We start from the raw sequence: 20,267 nt of genomic DNA on the forward strand, positions 1-20,267 counted from the left end.
AATGCTGCAAATCCAGGTGGCAAGCGTAAGGCCAATCATCTCTGATGCAGGCCACCCAGGGATGGGGGAATGAGCTCCTCAGATGGTTACTGTTCTGCCGCTGGCTCTCCGGAGTCCAGCGGTACCCGACTCCAAAGAAAGAACAAATTCCTCTTTTCATGGGTCCCAAGAGGGCCAGACTAGAGGTGTGACCCTGTAAAGCCTTGCACCCCTCAGCCCCCTTTTTTATCACCAGCCGGAAGCTGGGCGTGGTTCGAGGACCCGGTCACGCCTTCTCACGCACCTCCTGCCGTCACATGGAGACAGGTAAGTGTTGTGCACTCAGACCCTTCTTTGGGCTGCCTTCGGGCCTTCTAAGCCAGGTCCCTGTCCTCCATCCCGCTGACCCAGTTCGGGTATGTCTGTGGTACCTCTGGTTCCCTGGAAAAGAGAGAGCATAGCTCCTGTCTAGGCACTGGCACAAAGTGCCTCGATGACAGATGCTTTTAGAGCTGTGGGCTGGGCGACACCTATCACGTTTGCAAGAAAAAATAGCCTATGTGTCGAACCTCTCCTTCCCGTGGGCTCCCTTCTCATGAAGCCAGTTTCACTGTAAGCCTGGTTCGAAGTGTCAGCTTGCTGCGCCACTCCCCTTATATGATTTTTTATTGCGGATACGTGTGCAATTCTTGCTCCAGTAGAGCTCCTCTTTAGCCGAACCGTCGAGTTTCTCCTTACCCTTCATCTACAGATGTGGAGGAGCGTCCGAAGCCAGGACTTTCACTCGCATGCACTGGTGGAACCTGTGTCAGAATGGGTCCATGTTGGGGTATTCCTACGGTGATCTCATATGTGTATTCTTCCACGGAACACTTTCCCAGTGGTCTTGTGGAACAGCAATGACTTCCCTGGCATAAGCCCAGTCCCATCTGCACCTCAAATTATTCGGGGGGGGGGGGGGGGGGGGATCAGAAGGCTTTTGTCTAGACGTAGTCCCTTCGCCACTATTGGAGGACCACTGCTGACTCCTAGCATAACCTCAGTTCCCTGAGAGGAGGGAACGAGACACTGTGTACATTTCCATGTTACATATCTGAGAGTCTTTGTCGGCCACACTCTGCTTCAGTCCAAGATTATGAGGCAATGGCACTCAGCGCCACCCTATAGCGCAGGGGAGCCCGCCTCTATTTTGTGCGCTTGAACATCATTGGCGGGTGAATTCTCGCCTGCGAGATTTCATAAGGCTTCAGTAGATTTGAAGAAGGTGGGATAACCCCATTGTGCCACCTAACGATGATGCAGTGTCTCGTTCCCTCCTCTCAGGGAACTGAGGTTATGTTAGGTAACCGGAGACGATTTAAGGAGAAAAAAACTCAGCAATGGTGTTCACTTATGAATTTGCATATTTTTCATAAAGCTTTAAAAATGGTAAATGGTAAATGGACTGCATTTATATAGCGCCTTCATAGACCTAATGGCCACCAAAGCGCTTTACATTTGCCTCACATTCACCCATTCATACACTCATTCACACACCGACGGCGGCTTTAAATAAAACAAGCACTATTTACTTAAAATGAGGAAACAAATTAATAAAACAAGCTGACGGTTTTAGTAAGTCGTGGGAACAAATTGTTAATTCGTGGCCATGCCATGATATACATAGTTTTTGTCATGTGAGGGGGTTTCGTCAAAACTAACTAATAATATGAATTACATTAACAATTTCAATGAAGGGCTTGAAATGAAACATGAGAGATGTGATGTGAAAAAAAGTGGTGGAAATTAGACTTCATAACCTTCATAAAAAAATATATATTTTATTGAATTTTCTTCTGAAACATGTCAACACTGTGCAGTGTTAGTAGGCAAACCATTCAAGTATGAAAAGCATTTTAAGAGTTTATTTTCTAAAAGATACTTTATGATTATTCATCGTCTTGTAGATGTTCATTCACTTTTCTACTTTTTACCTTGTCTTATACTCCCTGAGTACAGCATGTTCTGGAAAGTTGGGTTCAAAAAGAAAACATGATATTCTCATGGTTTTCACTGAAGAATTTTAAAGGATGAGTGTGTGCATGTGCATGCCACAATGCTACAACCCTACACTGTGACCAAAATCACAAGGGAGAAAAAACGCCAGCCGCCACTGATCCCTAACAAAATGGGAGCACACGAGTGTTGCCTTCCTCTGCTGAAACAGTCTAGAAACACAGAGTCTAAACCTCACCTCACATGCCCTATAGTACACACTATAAAACACATGCTCACACACTGACGTTCTAAACACAGCTCCAACACTACCATTCAAAACTTTTTATGAATACTTTCTTGTGACAAGGATGTATTCAATTGATTTATAACATTACAAAAAATTTCCATTTCAAATAAATGCTGTTCATTTGAACTTTCTACTCAAAGAATCCTGAAAAAAGTATCATGGTTGAGAAAAACAGCACTGTAAATCGGCCCATAATCAGGATCTAATAAAAGTCAAAGAAGTCTGATCAAAGCCAATAGAAACACCACTTTGCACAATTTACACAATAAAAGATCCAAGCATCTAAACATTCCTTAACAATGTAATGTTAAAGTGATTTATACAGGTCACCCTGGCCTTATATTAAGCAAATAAAACAAGTGAAAAGCACAAAATTATACTCTGGGTTGTTATGTATATCCATAAACCACAAGCATGGAAAGTTGTGCTTTGAGCTTTCAGCCACCATTAAATTATTTAGTACTGTTCAAATTAAAAGCAGATGCCTCTGAATTTTCAAGTATTTACCGTTGACGAGGGAGTGATGAGTTAGGACAAGAGAGCTGTATATATGTTTTATCATACTGTATGTTTTGTGCACAAGTGGGAAATATCCTGTCCTATAAGCAATACACGCTGTCATCTAGAGATGGTCTATAAATGTTGATCATAACTTCAAATCCATTTGCATCTCTCATTTTATTGACCAATCGCATTAATATATTCTTAAAGATTTTTATGACAGAAAAATGACCTGAATTATAAGTGACGATGCTGATCTTCTTAAAGCAATGAGTTTGGAGTGAAAAAAATCCCATGAATGTAAAAGCAGTTTAAAATGACTTTTACAATAATTTGGTGACAGAATGAGTGGGACTAGGCAATGAGAGTAGAAAATGGGATAAAAACGAAAGAGAACTATAAATGTACAGTTTATTTTAATCTTAATGTGTTTCCTTTCTTAAAAAGTGCAACTCAGGATTAGGGGCTAGAGTAATATGACTGACTCACTGTGGTTGCTTAAGATTTCATTATTGCTGTAGTTGGCAGAATCCTTGGATGACACCAATTCTCCATTTCCACTAGTGTAGGGTTTCTGAAACTGACAAATGGATGGAACAGATGAATAAGTTAGTTTGTAAGAGTAGCAGTGCAAGCAACGACTGTCCATGGATAAAAAAAGGCAACATTAAATCAAAATGTACCCTATTTACTGTCGTAGTGTACATTGTGAACAATTATGCAATAATGCATGTTATTTAAAATGTTTATCTTTGTAATATTTATTAATTAATAATATTTATGAATATATATTAATTAATATTTATTAATTAATAATAATATTTAATTAATATTTAATTAAAATGTGATAACTTTGAAATCATTTTCCTTTTTATGGCTTCCTTTTTTCAAGCTCTCTTTTTTTTCAACCACACACACATGGTATTGGGCTGATAAATGGCAGATATTAAAATTCTATACTATTTTTGGTTGATATAAATAATAACAATACAAAAGTAAAAACTAAACCACAAGTGAATGTAATGCTTCACAAGATAACATAACATATACATAACAGTACTGTATGAAAAATGGAATTTCATTTAGAAATTTCTTAAACATTACATTTAAGAGTGTTATTAAATTATTAATGTTATTGGTTTTCAAATAATAACTTTAAATGATTGTTAGATGACAGTAAATGTAATCTTAATGTACAAACATGGAGAAAATTAGCATGACAATGAAATATAGAGTATCAGCTGATATAAATCCAATATTGACTGATGCTGATAAAGTAAAACATCTGTAATATCGAATGCTAATGAACACGGTACCATTGTGCGTGTATTGTGCATTAACGCGTACAGTTTCATTCACAAGTTTGGGATCAGTATTAATTTTTTTAAAATTTTTGAATAAAGTCTCTTATGTCTCACCAAGGCAACATTTATTTAATCAATATACAGTAAAAACAAAAATTGTGTAGAATATAATTACAAAACTAAAAGACCTATTTTCAGTTTTAATCTATTTTAAGAAGTAATTTATTCCTGTGATGGCAAAGCTGTATTTTCAGCATCCATTACTCCAATGTTTAAGAAATCCTTCAGAAATCATTCTAATATGCTGAACTCAAGAAACATTTCTATATATTTTCATTATAATCGATGTTCAAAACATAAGCTTTATAGTATTTTGTGGAAACCATGATACATTTTAAAAACATCTATGATAATGCATTTATTTGAAATAGTACTCTTTTGTAACACTATACATGTATTTAACGGTACTTTTTATCAATTGAAAGCGTTCTTGCTGAATATTAATTTAAAAAAAAAAAGAAACTCTTTGACATCAAACTTCTGAATGGTGGTGTACAACCAATTTTATTTTGTTGATTTAAAAAAAATGCCCAAACATATTGCATAATTAGAGATATGTAACTTTACTAAATTTCAAACAGCTTGGTCAAATCATATATATATATATATATATATATATATTTTTAACTCTGATCATATCACACATTCACTTCTTTCTTCAACTATCTTTTTAACACCCCCTTGCTGGACCGTACCATGTGTTCCAGAATGGATGAGTTTGAATAGATGGGCTGAGAGTGCATTCCACCACACAGCTGCTGAAAGGGGTCATCCATGTACATGTTTGAGGTGGGGAACTTGCGGCTTTTCAGACCACTGAGTAACAGAGGAAACAGAAGAATGGAAAGAGGATGCGGAAAGAATGCAAGTACTTTTGTGAGTGTGTGTGTGTGTGTGTAACACACACACACACACACACACACACAGATTCATGCTTGGTTCATATGGAATAAGGGCAGCAGACAGATAGCATGTGAGTGTGTGTGTGTACCTCAGTGACTCGTGGCTGGTGTGTATATATGTAGAACCAGCTACAGTGGAAATCCCATCCTGCAGTAGCTGAACCCACTGCTCTTTGTCATCTGCACAATTTGCCTGCAGAGTCATACATGTACAATAGCATACAGTAATTCATAACACAGTGATAACAGTTTAAAACAACAGGAAATCAAAATAGATCATAATTACTTTCATTTTAATATCCCTGCCCTTTATAAGTAGGCCTACTGTTGCAGTAATATGGTGCAGTGATGGTATCAGATGCAGTGGTGGAATGTAACGAAGTACAAATACTTCGTTACTTTACTTAAGTACATTTTTCACGTATCTTTACTTTACTTAAGTACAATAAATAGTGCCTACTTTTTACTTTTACTTCGTTACATTTTGCAGCAATTATTATACTTTCTACTCCACTACATTTCTACAACTTCTGTTACATTTTCGTTACATTTTCTGATCAGTTTTTCCCCTGCCAAAACGTAATCTGACCGTCGAGCCCGTTCTCATCCTAAAGCGCCATATCGGACGCTTTTGCAAAAGCGTAAATATCCAACGCACATGGCACCCTTTAACGTGAAATGAGACGCAGATATATTTGGGCAGATGGCGCCCCCTAGTGGTCTAACCCTTACACCAGTGACGTTTGGTTGCCATAGATACAGTATATCAACCCGGCAGTATATCAACAGCACGGCCGGTCACACTAAATGCGTCTCACACGCAGTGTGTTTATCGTGCAACTCATACGCGAAAATTTGTTTTTACGTGCATAGGAAACACACCGTGTGTAATATATGTTTGGTTTGGTTAGGATTATGGCAAGCCAAGAGGTTCAGAATTACACCATAAAATGAATCGCGTTTACTGCCAAACATATTAACATATAGTAAGGATAAGCATGATATTGCCTAATTGCAAGCTTGTTTCAGAAATGGTGACGTTTTTTTCCATCATTATTGAACATCATTATAGGAGTAGGCTATTAGGTTGAATGAGTTAGAATTAAATGTTTTATTAATCATTAGAAAATAGACATTAAGATAATAAATTGTTATGCAAGTACTTTTACTTTTAATACTTAAAGTACATTTAAAATAAAGTACTTTTTACTTTTTACTTAAGTATGGTTGTCATTGTGTTACTTCTACTTTTACTAAAGTAAATATTTATCTGGGTATTTGTACTTTTACTTAAGTACTGAGATTCAGTACTTCCTCCACCACTGATCAGATGGTGATACTGTTGTAATTTTATATATACCAAGGTACATTCATACAAGAACATGGTACCACCATGGTACCAGGTAAAAAAACAAACAGAACACAATAAAAGCACTATGGTACTTTTTTGTATTGTTTAAAACCATGGCATGTGTAAAAATAAACATGGCATTGCCATGGTACCATGTCCTAAATATCTACGATACTATTTTAAGGTGTTAAAGTGTAATTATACATTTAAGTACTGTGTAATAATAATTAACTACACATACTTACTATAGGGTTAGGGTTATGATTGGGGTTTGGTTTGGTTTAGGGTTAGTTGCATGTAATAATGGATAATTTATAGTTCTTACCAAATCTACTTTAAATGACTAAAACTAAAACTGGAATAAAAATCAATCAAAGAAATTACTAAATATTAATATAAAAAATGTATACAAGCAAATATTTAAATCATTATTGTACCTCTAGTACAGCCACCTGGTCTCCGTGCTGTGTGATAGTAATGCGGTAAGCATGTGCAGTATCCGGGCCGGGACGGACCTCACTCCCTTTGAGCTGAACCGTGTACTGAGGGGTCTCTTCTGACTCCTCGTCTCGATACATCTTCAGAACCCCGTCCTCCACGCGACACCACAGACTCTGCCACTGACAGTTCATCAGCACGTTCAAGAAGGCCGCTGAGGACAGTGGACAAAGAGTTAATACACGTTACCTGTGCTTGATGATAATTTGTGTTCATGGTATATTTGTGTGTAGCTCATTACATTTCAAATTGTGACCTTGGTTGCTTGGGTGTTCTTAAAGTTGGTGTGTTTGACTAATGACTAATGTTTAAGAACGTTATACTATTTCAGCTGAAAAGCAGAGACAACTATTAGTAAGCCACTCTCTTAAAAAAGAGGGTTATTAGTGGGATATTTGTAAACTTCTTTTAAACTTAAGAAACATAATAGCACACATTCAGAACGTTTCATGTAACAAACAAGTACACATAAAAGTCTTCATGTATTATGGATTTTTGAAAATGACCTTCATGTAGTGTGTAACACAGCTCTAAGTCAATGAATCTGTTAACATACTGTAAAGTTTTAAATCTGAAAGTGCACCGTATATAAAGTTATTGTCTTTAAAAAGTAAGAGTCGACCGAGTCAATGAAATGAATCGTTTTTGTTTTCTTTTAAACGCACAATAAAAATTAGGACTTAAACTAGTTGTTGTTGTAGGGTGGATACTTAAGGTCAGGAGTTACTTAAGGTCAAAATTTTGATTACTGTGTGCTCATTTTAATGTGATTTTAAACCATGCAAGCACATAAGATGACCATTGTTGCTAAGACCATTGTTGCTAAGACCATTTTGCGAGATGTAAACAACACTTGTCCTGAAACACTTCCTGTTTAAGTTTGTAAATGGTTTCTTTATTTCAAATGTAAAGAAAACATCTTAAAGATGTGCGTTTAACTTTTTCATTCAGTTGCATATGTTCTGTTGGTTGTATTTTATTCCAACGTTTATGTAGTGTTAAAAAACTGAAACAGGAAGTGCTTCTGGACCAGTGTTGTTTACATCTCACAAAACGGTCTTATCTTAATATTTGACTTTTCTTCTTCTTTTTTTTTTTTTTTACCTTATTGGAATCGAAACTGGGAATCAATAAGAATTGTTTAAGTCTCCTGACTAGTACAACACATTGGCTCAACCAGTGATGTATGATTGGGGTGGTTCTGTTTCCCAACCAATTGCAGATGGAGGGAGTGTTCAGAAGAACATGCTTAAATAATTCAAACAATTTTTGTCATTCTGTTTGCTAGGCGTGCAGAAATTACACACTTTAGATCAAATAATAAAATAAACGTCTGAGTCTATAATCAAAGTAGAAACACAAATAAACAGATAAACTTGTAAGAAAGTTTCCCTTTCAAGTTGTGGAGACACGTGAAGTAGACATCTACACGTCTCTAATCAGTGAGCGCACGTTTCCAATAACAAAACATTAAAACTCAGCGAGTGGTAAGTCATACCCACTTCCAAGTTTCAACTAAACATTTGATGTTCTCCAAAATCTAATTAGCTTATTTCTTTTAAAAATAAATAGCTTTTCCTGTTTCCTTCATAAACAAATACGCTCTGCTTACCTAAATGCTGAGCCACTATCAGAAAGTTCACCCAAATATTTAAAACCAAACTAGAGAGAGTTCACTACTGTGGTTGTCACCCCAATGTCAAAGGTGACAATAAAATCTCACAGGAATCCATCCACAGACAATGACACAGTGTGGAAAACACCCAGCCTGTGTCCTATACGGCATGCAGTGAATTTAGCCCTAATGAATAGCACCAAAACGAGTGAACAATGGCACAGTTGTGCTAATAGAAGGGCTAGCTCAGATGCAACATATGCAGACCACATAATGGGTATAAAGCAGTGTGCGAAATACCCGTCAATATTCGGGGGTCCCCCATCTGCCGATTGTTGCGCAATATCGCATCTAATTTTGTCTATGCAGTAGGCCTATAAACAAATGTAATGTTACTCTTTTTATTAATGTTTTTACTACTCTATGTGTAGAGTTTTTGGAGGATTTATTATATATTTTAAATTTAAATAAATACATTAAAAACAATTATACAAAACAGCTTTTTTATAAAAAAAAAATATTTAACCAAAATTTCTAAATTTAATTTATGGTGATAACATGGATAATTTGACATGGTTTATTGTACAATTGTTGCCCATCTTTTGGGAAGTGCAGTTTTAATAGATGGCTATTGAGAATGAGGAGGTGATGTCACGCGTATAACTCCGCGGTGCATTGTGGGATGGATCCGCCATTTTGGGAGGACGCGCTATCCGTTGTCATGGTTACTTCGACCCTGAGACTGAGAGAAATAGCGACAGAGAAGGAGTACAGCTTGATGTTTATTTGCATTTCTGCGATAAGGCACACTTTCTTGGGAATAAATTAAGCAAAAGGAAAGGGTCTCTATCGGGAGAGACTATAACAACACTAAGCAGCGTTATTTAGAGAAACTAATTGACATCAACATACAGTACGACCCGTACGACCTGCTACAGAATGGACGAAAGACCCGAAGCACTACCACCTTTCACACACCCTGACATAGTCAAGCACCTGGTTTATGGTAACAGTGCTTAAAGGGTTAGTTCACCCAAAAATGAAAATTCTGTCAGTATTTACTCACCCTCATGTTGTTCCAACCCCGTAAGACCTTCATTCATCTTCGGAACAGAAATTAAGATATTTAAGATATTAAGATCGCTCCTGCATACAGTCCATAGGCTTCTTGAGGGACTGGCTCTTGCTGTCCCCGAAAAGTCATTAAAGACATCGTTAAAATAGTCCAAGTGACTACAGGGGCTCAATCTTAAGTTTATCAAACGACGAGAACACTTTTGTGCGCAAAAGAACAACAAAAATAACGACTTTATTTCAACTATTCACTTCCTTCTCCATGGGCCTGTAGTCAGTTAACGTAGTGTGATTGCGTAGAGCTACGTCACAAGTAGGCTCACTATTGGCCGACGCTGGTCATGTGTGTGTGATGCGTGTGACGTACAATAATAGAAGCTTACGCTATTAAACTAGTAACCTGACTGGCGCAGAGGGAGAAATAATATACAATAATGACACTTCATTCTTCCCAGTTTTAAACAAAAAGGCTTATTCTTGCTTATTAAGAGTGAGCCTTTCACTGATTGCTTACAGTTTAACACAAGTTACTCTCACAATTCGCGCAAAGTATCATGGGGTGTAGGAAAAAGGTGGATAGTATGTAGCATGAATGCCATCCGGACTTACTGCATCCGTCATGTTGTCATAGTCATGTTGTCTAGTTGGCACTGGCGTTCACAAATCTAATTCCCGTAGCTTCATGGGATATTAAAGTGTCCATTGGATGCACACATCAGAATATTGACAGAAGTAGTACTTCTTCCGGGTACTTTTCGTCTAATGTTTTTGTGAATGCTGTGAATTCAAACATATTTCTCATCTCACATCCTGTTTTTCACCAACTATATATTAGGGAAGTGTGTGATTTTGGATGCAGAGAAGCTCTCTTATTTTTAAACCCTTCCCCTCCAAACAATTGGTTCCATTATGGTACGAATCACCCCCTTTTCATCATCCAACTAACTCCTTTGTGTTTCCAAACGCAAGTATGTCTGCTCACCTCTGTGTTTGTCTTTAATCTCCACACTGCTAATTGCAGACGGAAGACTTGAGATTTTCTCTTCATCCGAGTCTGTATGGAGGACAGTACTTGACTACAGCGAGAAAAATGGATTGTAAGAACTTGTTAATTGACATAAGTAAGTACAAAATATTCTCCAACACAGGTAAGGCAGTCCTTACCAAATCTACAAATTGGCTTAAGATGGAACACAAGACTTTGCTAATCAGTTTAGTTCATGGCTTAAGCCAGCAAAACATTCATGAAAGAGACTCTGGAATGGATGTGAGGGAAAGGTCTCCAGATGAATAACTACCAAGCTAATTCAGTAACATCTCTTTTAGAGAAATCAAGTTATGCTGTTACTCTCTCGCTGTGTCCATCACATTGATAATGTTGTTAACATAGAGAACAGGACCTGGCATGGTGTCAGTGAGTGTGTAATTTACCCTGCAAGAGTCCAGCCTCTCACTTCTCAGGATGGATGAGGAGCTTTGGGATTCAGGCTCGTAATAAGAGGAGCCGCTCACTTCTTCTATAATCTACAAATGCGACAAACAGAAAACAAGTTAGTTAAAGTTACAGTTTAAAGTCGGCATGAAATCAAATGCATCTTATAAAGTAGATCTTATTGTGAACAATTCATCTGTGCATGTTTAATTACTTTTTACAGACTTTTGACCTTGTAATGTTCAATCAAAACATCATATCTGGACCTTCCAGTGAAATGACAAGACATCTCTCTGGTGATGTATGCAGGACCTGCAATCACTTGGGGCCAATCCCAATTCTACCCCTTCCCTTCCCCTTGACCCTTGAAACAGAGTGGCAATGCGTAGGGGTGAAAATATTCCCCTAAGAAATGGGACACCACTACGCCTCCGTTAAACGTCATTATAAGTCGTAGCTAGCGCCTACGTCACAGGAGATGCGCCGATGTTTATCACAACTTCCAAGATCCCGTCGACAGCTGCAGTTATCTCAGTCGCGTGGGTTACAGCTATTTTCTTGCATCTTGTGAAGTTCGCAGGAAACAACGGAGACGACGAAAATATATTGCGGGACTATCGTTAGCAAACTACAGTAATTTTAGCGATTTTTTATTTATTTTTATTTATTTATTTATTTTTTTTACAAACGTTTCTGTGAAGAAACTGACCGTAAATATGAACACAATATTGAATGTAACATAAAGCAAATCATTATTTGTCGTTATAATACTTATTAAAGCCACAAATACTTAAATTTATGGGTCTCCTTTGTCGCTTGGGCAGCCAGCCTGGGTTAGCAGTGACACTTCTCATACCCCTTCGTTTGAAGTGTGCTCCCGAAAAATCTTCGTTTGAAGGGCTATCTGGCCCTTCACCCTAGCCCTCCCCCTCCAACCAAAAGAGAATTGGGACAGCCCTACCCCTTCACGTGGACGCGCAAAACAGAGGGGAAGGGGAAAGTGAAGGGGTAAGGGGTAGAATTGGGATTGGCCCTTAGTTTGCTTAAACCCCACCCTCACATTCATCTGCCTTCACTTTTGAGTGCAACGGCCACATCGCCCGACATTTGGTCTTTGGTGCACTCACCGACCACTTTATTAGGTATACCTTGCTAGTACTGAGTTGGACCCCTGCCTAAATTTTCATGGCATAGATTAAACAAGGTGCTGGAAATATTCCTCAGAGGTTTTGGTCCATATTGGCATGACAGCATCATGCAGTAGATTTGTCGGCTACACAGTGCACATCCATGACGTGAATCTCCCGTTCAACCACATACCAAAGGTGCTCTATTGAATTAAGGTCTGGTGACTGTGGAGGGCATTTAATTATAGTGAATAATAATATTTTGTAACATTTATTTAGAACTTTTCTCTGCACTCAAACACTTTACATGGAAGGTGGGAATCTCCTCAACCACCACCAATGTGCAACATAAACCTGGATGATAAGATGGCAGTCATAGTGCACCAGAACTTCAACCACACACCAGCTTATTGGAGGAGATGAGTGAACTCATTGTCATGTTCAAGAAACTAGTTTTAGTGCGTCTTCATGCTGCTGTAGCCAATCTGCTTCAAGATTCAACATGTTGTGTGTTCAGAGATGCTCTTCTGCAGACCTCAGTTGTAACGATTTGAGTTACTGTTGCCTTTTTATTAGCTCAAACCAGTCTGGTCTTTTCACTCACAGAAATGAACTTTTCATTGGTAAAGATATTTTATCTTTATAAACTATATTTATCTTTACCACTGGTAAAGATATTTTATCTTTTCAGAACATTCTCTGTAAACCCCACAGATGGTTGTTTGTGAAAATCCCAGTAGATCAGCAGTTTCTGAAATACTCATACTAGCCTGTCTGCCACCAACAACCATGCCACATTCAAAAGTCACTTAAATCACCTTTCTTCCTCATTCTGATGCTCAGTTTTGAACTCCATCAGATCATATTAATGCTTGACCATGTCTACATACCTAAATGCATTGAGTTGCTGCCATATGATTGGCTGATTAGATATTTGCATTAACAAGCAGTTGAACAGGTTTACCTAATAACGTGTTTGGTAAGTGTATGTCACAATATGGAGGAAAAGATTGCAACTTTAAGGGGGCTTCTACACTGGGCTCGTTTGCTGCGGTCCAAGCTCGAGAGTGTTTGTTCCCGGCGCCCAGCGTTGGTCTGGTTTCACACTCAACTTTATTCTATCGAACCTTGGTGCGTTTGCGTGCATCTTACGTCATCGCAAACGTGCGCGGCGCATGATAGAAAGCAGAACGTGGGTAAATATTGTGTTTTTTTAAATTTGCTGCAATTATGAGCAGTTGAGTGAACAATACAGGTTTACTGTGCGTGTCACATAAGATGGACTTCTGCTGCATGCAAACGAACTCTTTTGAGGAGACAGTGGATTTCCAAATGTGTTGCTCTGATTCCACGCGCAATGCACGGATATACTGCAGGCCCACTGTCGCTCGTATTAAGGTAAATCATCAACACTATCATCCCTTACAAGTGTTTTATTTAACTGAATACATCACAATAAGCTAAAATGCATGCGCAGGATACTTTACTTCCTGAACAAGTGCGCGCCCGAATCTATGTTGCTTTCACATTGACGCAAACCGAGGCATGGTTCAGAAGCAACCGAACTCAGACCACCTCCTCCAGGTAGTCTCGGGTTCGGTACCCCAGTGTGCACCCGGGTTTCATGACAGCGTTCACATTAGCGATTTTTCATGCGAACCGTGCCCCGTTCCGAACTAAACTGCCAGTGTGAAAGCCCCCAAGTTTAATGAAAATGTAAGTCTAAGTTTCGACTTGGTCAGACCTTCCTCCACTCTTCGGCCTGCGTGCTGCTCTGGAAGCCCAAGTTGACTGTTTCGGCACCGGCCACCACCTTCAGCTCGTGCTGCATCTTTTTGCTGTGTTTAGATTTGTAGACCACATAGCAACCCGTGAGGTTCAGCTCCAGCAGAGGGTGTAAGTCTTTAGCACACTTAAAACACTGCCAGGGAAAAAAATGTATCTATTACATACTGAACAGTAACTTACTTTGTAAAGATGTAAAAAAATGTATGCAATGTTTTAAGACACTTAACTGCATGCTATTTACAATTAAATGAAAGTGTATTGTAGTTGTAATTACAGAAGTTGTTATTTTTGATATTTGATAGCCTTACTACGTCAGACTTCATACTTCCGCTCAATTTTAGTTCGCTTCCGTACTCAGTCAGAGATAGCAACCTATCTCTCAGTTTTCCTCCGGCCTGAAAACAGCCGGCCAATCAATGAGAAGAGGGCGGGAGGAGAGCCGTGACGTAGATGCTAAGCGCCGAGTTTATGATTACATTTTAGGTTAGGGAAATCGAAAACGACCGCGGATATGGAGATACGGGATGCAATTCGCTCTGTTGTGGAGAATATTCCCGGCATTTGCAAACTGAAGCCCAAACAAGAAGAGTGCTACTTATTTGACCCACTTAACTAAGATTTACATAACTAGTGCAAAATGCCCGTATTTAGTGATATCTTTTGCATTTCTAATCCAAACAACGTCAAACTGGGCACTGCACTTACTCGTGCCCGTAGCAAGACACTTGTCAAGTTTGAGATCCATCGGACTAACATCTCTCATCAACTTACACTAGCCATATGCATTTAATTCAAGACATTGAGGTTTACCTACAGAACAACCACTGGCTCAGCACCCCTGTACCTAAACTCACTATTTCAGACTTGTTTGCACTCAGAAGCTTGCGTTCTACAAGTTCTGCTTCACTTTCATGGACCTTTACCTTGACTGTTTCCTTCTGATAGAATAAATTGCCTATCCCCACCCATTTTCAATAAACTGCTTAATACTTGACACATTAAAGGTGTAGTGTGTGATTTTTAGCGACATCTAACGGTTCGGTTGTGAGTTGCACTAAGGGCTCAGCCCACTGCTTACCCCTCCCTTTCGAAGAAAATATGGTAGGAAACGCGTTCTGTAGCACTGTTTGTTCGCGTTCGGCTACGGTAGAAACATGACGTCACAATATGTCGACCTTCATAGAAGGGGGTGCCCGCGGTTATGTAGATATAAATGTCTCATTCTAAGATAATAAAAACATTACGCTTTATTTCTTTATACACCACTGAAAACATACCCAGATAGCAAACTGACATTGAATCAACGTGGAAACTACGTCTCTCATGACATTGAAACAACGTTGATTTGCTCATCGAATTAACGTTGAACCAACGTCAGACGCGGCATTCTTCAAAGCTAAATGAAATCGAAAATTGGTTTGCTTTCATAACGTTGAAACAACGCGTTGATTTCAAGTTGATTTTCCGTTAGTTTTGAAAGAATGACGCGTCTGACGTTGGTTCAACGTTAATTCGATGAGCAAAACAATGTCAGATCAACGTTGTTTCGATGTCATATTTCCACGTTGATTCAATGTCAGTCTGCTATCTGGGTAGTTATTGATGTCATATTGCATTTCTGTTAATAGATAAAAAAAAACATTTTACACATTGCACCTTTAATACCAACTTTTTGTTTGTATTGTGCTAGACTAACTGGGACTTGAAACTGAACTTTTTTCTTCTATTGTTCTCTTAATTTGCAAATCACTTTGGATAAAATGTAATTGTAAATAAAATAATAACAGCAACATTTGTATAATACAGTAATTGCCTTTAAATGTGGATATTTTAACATATTCTAAATCAAGGATGGGCAACTTTGGTCATTGAGGGACACTATTCTGCTATTCTCAAGTTTTGCTCCAACCCTAATCAATCACACCTGATCCATCTAAACAATGTCTTCAGGATTATTAGAAAGCTACAGGCAGGTGAGATTTATTTTATTTATCAGGGTTGGAGCTAAACTCTGCAGGACAGTGGCCCTCCAGGACCGAAGTACCCATCCCTGTTCTAAATGAACTTCTTGACAATGTTTCTGTAAAATAACTAATACTGTAAATGTGCAGGTTCCTTTGATTGAAAGTATGTATTCTGTACTTATACATTTAGTTCATTTAACAGAAATTGTCTAACAGAAAGAAAGTATTTCGTTTAGAGACTGGTCAAATAAGTTGAGATTGGATCTGTAAAAATAAAGATTAAACATAGTTAATGTACACAGAAAGAAAATTCTAAAATAACTTTATAAAAACCTAAGTCTAAAGTTTGACCTAAAAGTAAGTTGTTTTCAATGTAATTTCACATTATTTATCAGTTTTTCTACGGTGTAATAAGCATTTATCAACACTGATACTGTATGATGTCATTTCATTCATTTTGACCGGAAAATATATTCAGTATTTTTACAGTTTTTGCAAGTAGGTTTGTAAAATGTCTGTAATTTAACTGAATCCTTTTGGAAACTTTACTGGCAGACTTTTTACAGTTTTAATTTGTTACAGTATGGATTAAAACTATGGATTTCTTGATTTCAATCGATTCTCATTTTGAAGACTTGATAATGATTCTTAAAATCAAAATAATCAATCTTTCAGTCTCTACTATTTTCAGTTGGTGAATGAACAAAGCTTTGAAACGCATACCTCCCATCCAATAAATCGCAAAAAGCGTTGTGCTTTGTTACTTTAGATATGAAACAAAGTCACAGCTTTTAAATTCTGTCAATTTTATTTATAAATTCAAACAATAAATACCATTTTGGAGCTCTTTAATGTGGCATGACAGATCACTCTAGTGCCTCATTCAAATGAAACGGCAGAGCAAAGTTCATGTGAACTGACCATCTCTTTCACATTACTACTAGTTACAGCATGAAATAAACAAGAATTAACATCAGATTCATAAGGTATGTTGAAAGATACAGTACAACAACAAAATCCAAATATAGTCAGATGTAATTGCTCAATCAATGTTTTAACCGCCGAAAGACGTCAATAATTGCTTACGGCCCGAAAATAATGTCATGTAATGTTATATTTAACTCAGAAAAGCAATTTAAAACTCATTAGTTGGCTAAAAAATTAACACTGTGTGAACTATATTGCATGTGCATTGTATTTTTACTAAACTTTTTTACTTTTTAAAAATTTTTACTAATATGATCCAACTGACCTCAATAACTTTCACCCCATTTCAAACCTTCCATACATCTCCAAACTTCTTGAAAAAACTTTTGTTGCTCAGCTTCATACCCACCTTTCCTCCAATAACCTTTATGAACTTTTTTAATCTGGCTTTCGCTCTCTTCAAAGTACCGAAACAGACCTTCTCAAAATGACCAATGATCTCCTCCTTTCTGCTGACTCCGGTTCACTAACCATCCTCCTCCTGCTTGATCTCAGTGCAGCCTTTGACACCATCTCACACTCTATCCTTCTTGACAGACTTTCTTCCATTGGCATCACTGGTACACCCCTCACCTGGTTCCATTCTTACCTTTCTGACCTCTCACAGTTTATTCAGCTAAAGTCCTTGATCTTTCATCCCATCACTGTCACATCTGGTGTACCACAGGGTTCTGTTCTTGGCCCCATGCTTTTTCTGATCTACATCAACACAACATCCATTTTCATTGCTATGCGGATGACACCCAGCTCTACATCTCCAGTAAACCCAGCATACAGTACTTCCACCTTCCTCCCTAACTGACTGACTTCATGAAATAAAGTCCTGGTTCACGTCAAACTTTCTCAAACTTAATAGCAATAAAACTGAATTTCTACTCACTGGCACTAAATCCACCTTAAGTAAAATTAAGAATTTCTCAATCTTCATTGATGGCTCCTCTATTTCCCCATCTCCTCAGGTAAAGAGTCTGGGTGTCATCCTAGACAGCACCCTCAGCTTCAATGCACACATCAATAACATCACTCGTTCAGCTTATTTTCACTTCAGAAACATTCACCGTCACATTCTGCTATCACTCCTCTCTCCACTGCTGTTCTTGTGCATAGCCTTGTCACTTCCCGAATCGATTATTGTAATTCTCTCCTGTTTGGTCTGCCTCAAAAAACCTCAATAAACTTCAACTTGTTCAGAATTCTGATGCACGTATCATCACCCACACACCATCCATAGCCGCGTTTCCACCACAGGAACTTTCCCCAGGAACTAGGAACTTTGGGTTGGTACTCGGTGTGTATACACCGCAGAAACCAGGGTCTAAATGAAGTTCCGGGTAAAAAATTTCCCCCCCAGAAAGTCCCTGCTGGCGAGGTGGTACTTTTTCAGAGTTCAGGAACTTTCGGGGTGGGACTTGTGCGCTGAACAATGCTGATTGGTTCTCACCACGCTATTCTTTCTGCCCGATTATGTCCACTGATAAAAAAACGTCTACTTTTATATCTAGCATTACAAGCTTTCTGAATACGCTTTGGGTGCTCTTCTCTTTTCTGCCGTTTTGTTAATTACCTCGTTAGTAAACCAATCGCACACAAAAGCAGCAAAGCTTGGATCTCCTCCATACAAAACTCAAAACAAATGCGCAGGCTAGGAAGAGCAGTCGCACGCAGTTTCCCGCCTCGGACCGGTACTTTAGTCCGCAGTGTAAACACAGTAAGCAAGCGGTCTGGGGAAAAAAAGTTCCTGGGACAAATAGTTCCTGGTAATTGCGGTGGAAACGCGGCTCAAATAACACATCACTCCAGTTCTTCAACAGCCCCACTGGCTTCCTATTTCATATCTTATCCAATACAAAATCCTGCTCTTCACATTCAAAGCCATCGATAACCTAGCCCCTTCATATCTGACTGATCTCATTCATATTGCCATACCAGCCTGCTCTCTTCGTTCCTCCTCCTCTCTCCATCTCACTGTCCCGCCTGCCCGCCTCATCACTATGGGGAGTAGGGGTTTCAGTCACTCTGCTCCCCAGCTCTGGAACACTCTACCCCCTGATCTCCGCAACTCGATTCTATCAAACACTTTAAATCCACACTCAAAACACATCTGTTTAGACAAGCCTACTCATTGTGACTAAGTATGTATGACAATATGTATGATGCTTTGTACGATTTATGTATGATGTATTTTTACATGTTTTTAAACTAGTTTTTACTATATTTCATTTTTAGTTTGTTTTATTGTACTTTTTGCAAGGCGACCTTGAGTGTCCAGAAAGGCGCCAAATAAATAAAATGTATTCTATAATTATTATTATAAACCTGTTCTTCGATATCTAATTTATAAAGTATAAAATTATTCAACTTAAAATATTACTCTTACAATGCTATTATTATAAAAAAAAGTCCTTATGTGCAGTTAGCAGATTAATTAATAAGCAGCCTAAAATCTGTTAATTTTAAACTTGGGAGATGCTTGCGCTAACAAAATAGCAAAGCAGTTTTGGAAAATAAGCATATTTTTAAATGTATGAAACCTGACTGAGGCTCTTACCAGCAGTGAGTCGTGCTTAATAATGAACAGCTGGCGGGTCCACTGACCCAACCACTTCTTCCTCCAAAGGTATCCGCAAATGCGTGACTCTGGCATGGGTCTTAAGCAGGGTTGAGAAGAGCTCCACTGGATGTAGTGAGCTCTGTCCTTCACAAACTCTTCCTCTTCTTCACCATACGATTCATAGTGACTGCTGTCTGAGTCCACTTTATCTGAGGCAAAGATGGGGATTTTAGCATAAAAATGTTTTTAATCTCACACGTGTCTCTTGTACCATGTAAGAAAGTAAATCATGCAGGTTTAGAATGACATGAAGGTAAGTAAATGACAACTATCACTTTAAAAATTAACAGCTATAGCAGCAGCTTTAAATTTGTGATGTTCATTGTAATATTCAGCTATTTGTTGTAGCAGTCGGCTACCACACTGACCTGTATTTTGACTGGCCGGGACAAACGGTTCTGCCTCCTCGTAACAGTCTTCCTCCTCTAAACACGGGGGGTGTTGGGGGACAGCAGAAATTATAGACTGAAGACACACACAAAGAAAAGCACATAAGATGAATTTTCCATGTTCAACACCCTATTAAATATCTAATCCCCCATTCACATGGCAACTCAATGCATTTAGACATGCATTTAGGCATGTAGACATGGTCAGGACGATCTCCTCCTGAAGTTCAAAATGAGCATCCGAGTGTGGAATAAAAATAATGTAAGTGATATTGATGGAGGCATGGTTGTTGGTGCCAGACAGGCTGGTCTGAGTATTTACCAGTAGACTGGTAAAGTCCAGGAATGTGAATTTCATCAAACACAAACAAGCTTCTTGGGGTACGTCATCAGCGCTGAGG

The 20,267-nt window shown here is 38.4% G+C and overlaps 1 protein-coding gene across 5 annotated transcripts in view; it reads right to left on the reverse strand.

The window, feature by feature from the left end:
- Positions 1 to 20,267, reverse strand: part of LOC120474866 (actin filament-associated protein 1-like 2) — an 86,977-nt gene that overhangs the window by 8,323 nt on the left and 58,387 nt on the right. For all 5 annotated transcript variants that reach the window (XM_039665482.2, XM_089119384.1, XM_039665484.2 and 2 more), the window contains 9 exons: positions 19,846 to 19,942; positions 19,415 to 19,626; positions 13,872 to 14,048; positions 11,000 to 11,092; positions 10,551 to 10,644; positions 6,819 to 7,033; positions 5,120 to 5,223; positions 4,824 to 4,944; positions 3,254 to 3,344 (listed from right to left, as the gene is read on the reverse strand). In XM_039665482.2, coding sequence (XP_039521416.2) covers positions 3,254 to 3,344; positions 4,824 to 4,944; positions 5,120 to 5,223; positions 6,819 to 7,033; positions 10,551 to 10,644; positions 11,000 to 11,092; positions 13,872 to 14,048; positions 19,415 to 19,626; positions 19,846 to 19,942 — 1,204 coding nt within the window. The remainder of the gene's footprint in view (positions 1 to 3,253; positions 3,345 to 4,823; positions 4,945 to 5,119; positions 5,224 to 6,818; positions 7,034 to 10,550; positions 10,645 to 10,999; positions 11,093 to 13,871; positions 14,049 to 19,414; positions 19,627 to 19,845; positions 19,943 to 20,267) is intronic.

The sequence above is a fragment of the Pimephales promelas genome, chromosome 14 (assembly GCF_988280905.1).
Source record: "Pimephales promelas chromosome 14, fPimPro1.hap1.1, whole genome shotgun sequence".
Classification (NCBI taxonomy): domain Eukaryota; kingdom Metazoa; phylum Chordata; class Actinopteri; order Cypriniformes; family Leuciscidae; genus Pimephales; species Pimephales promelas.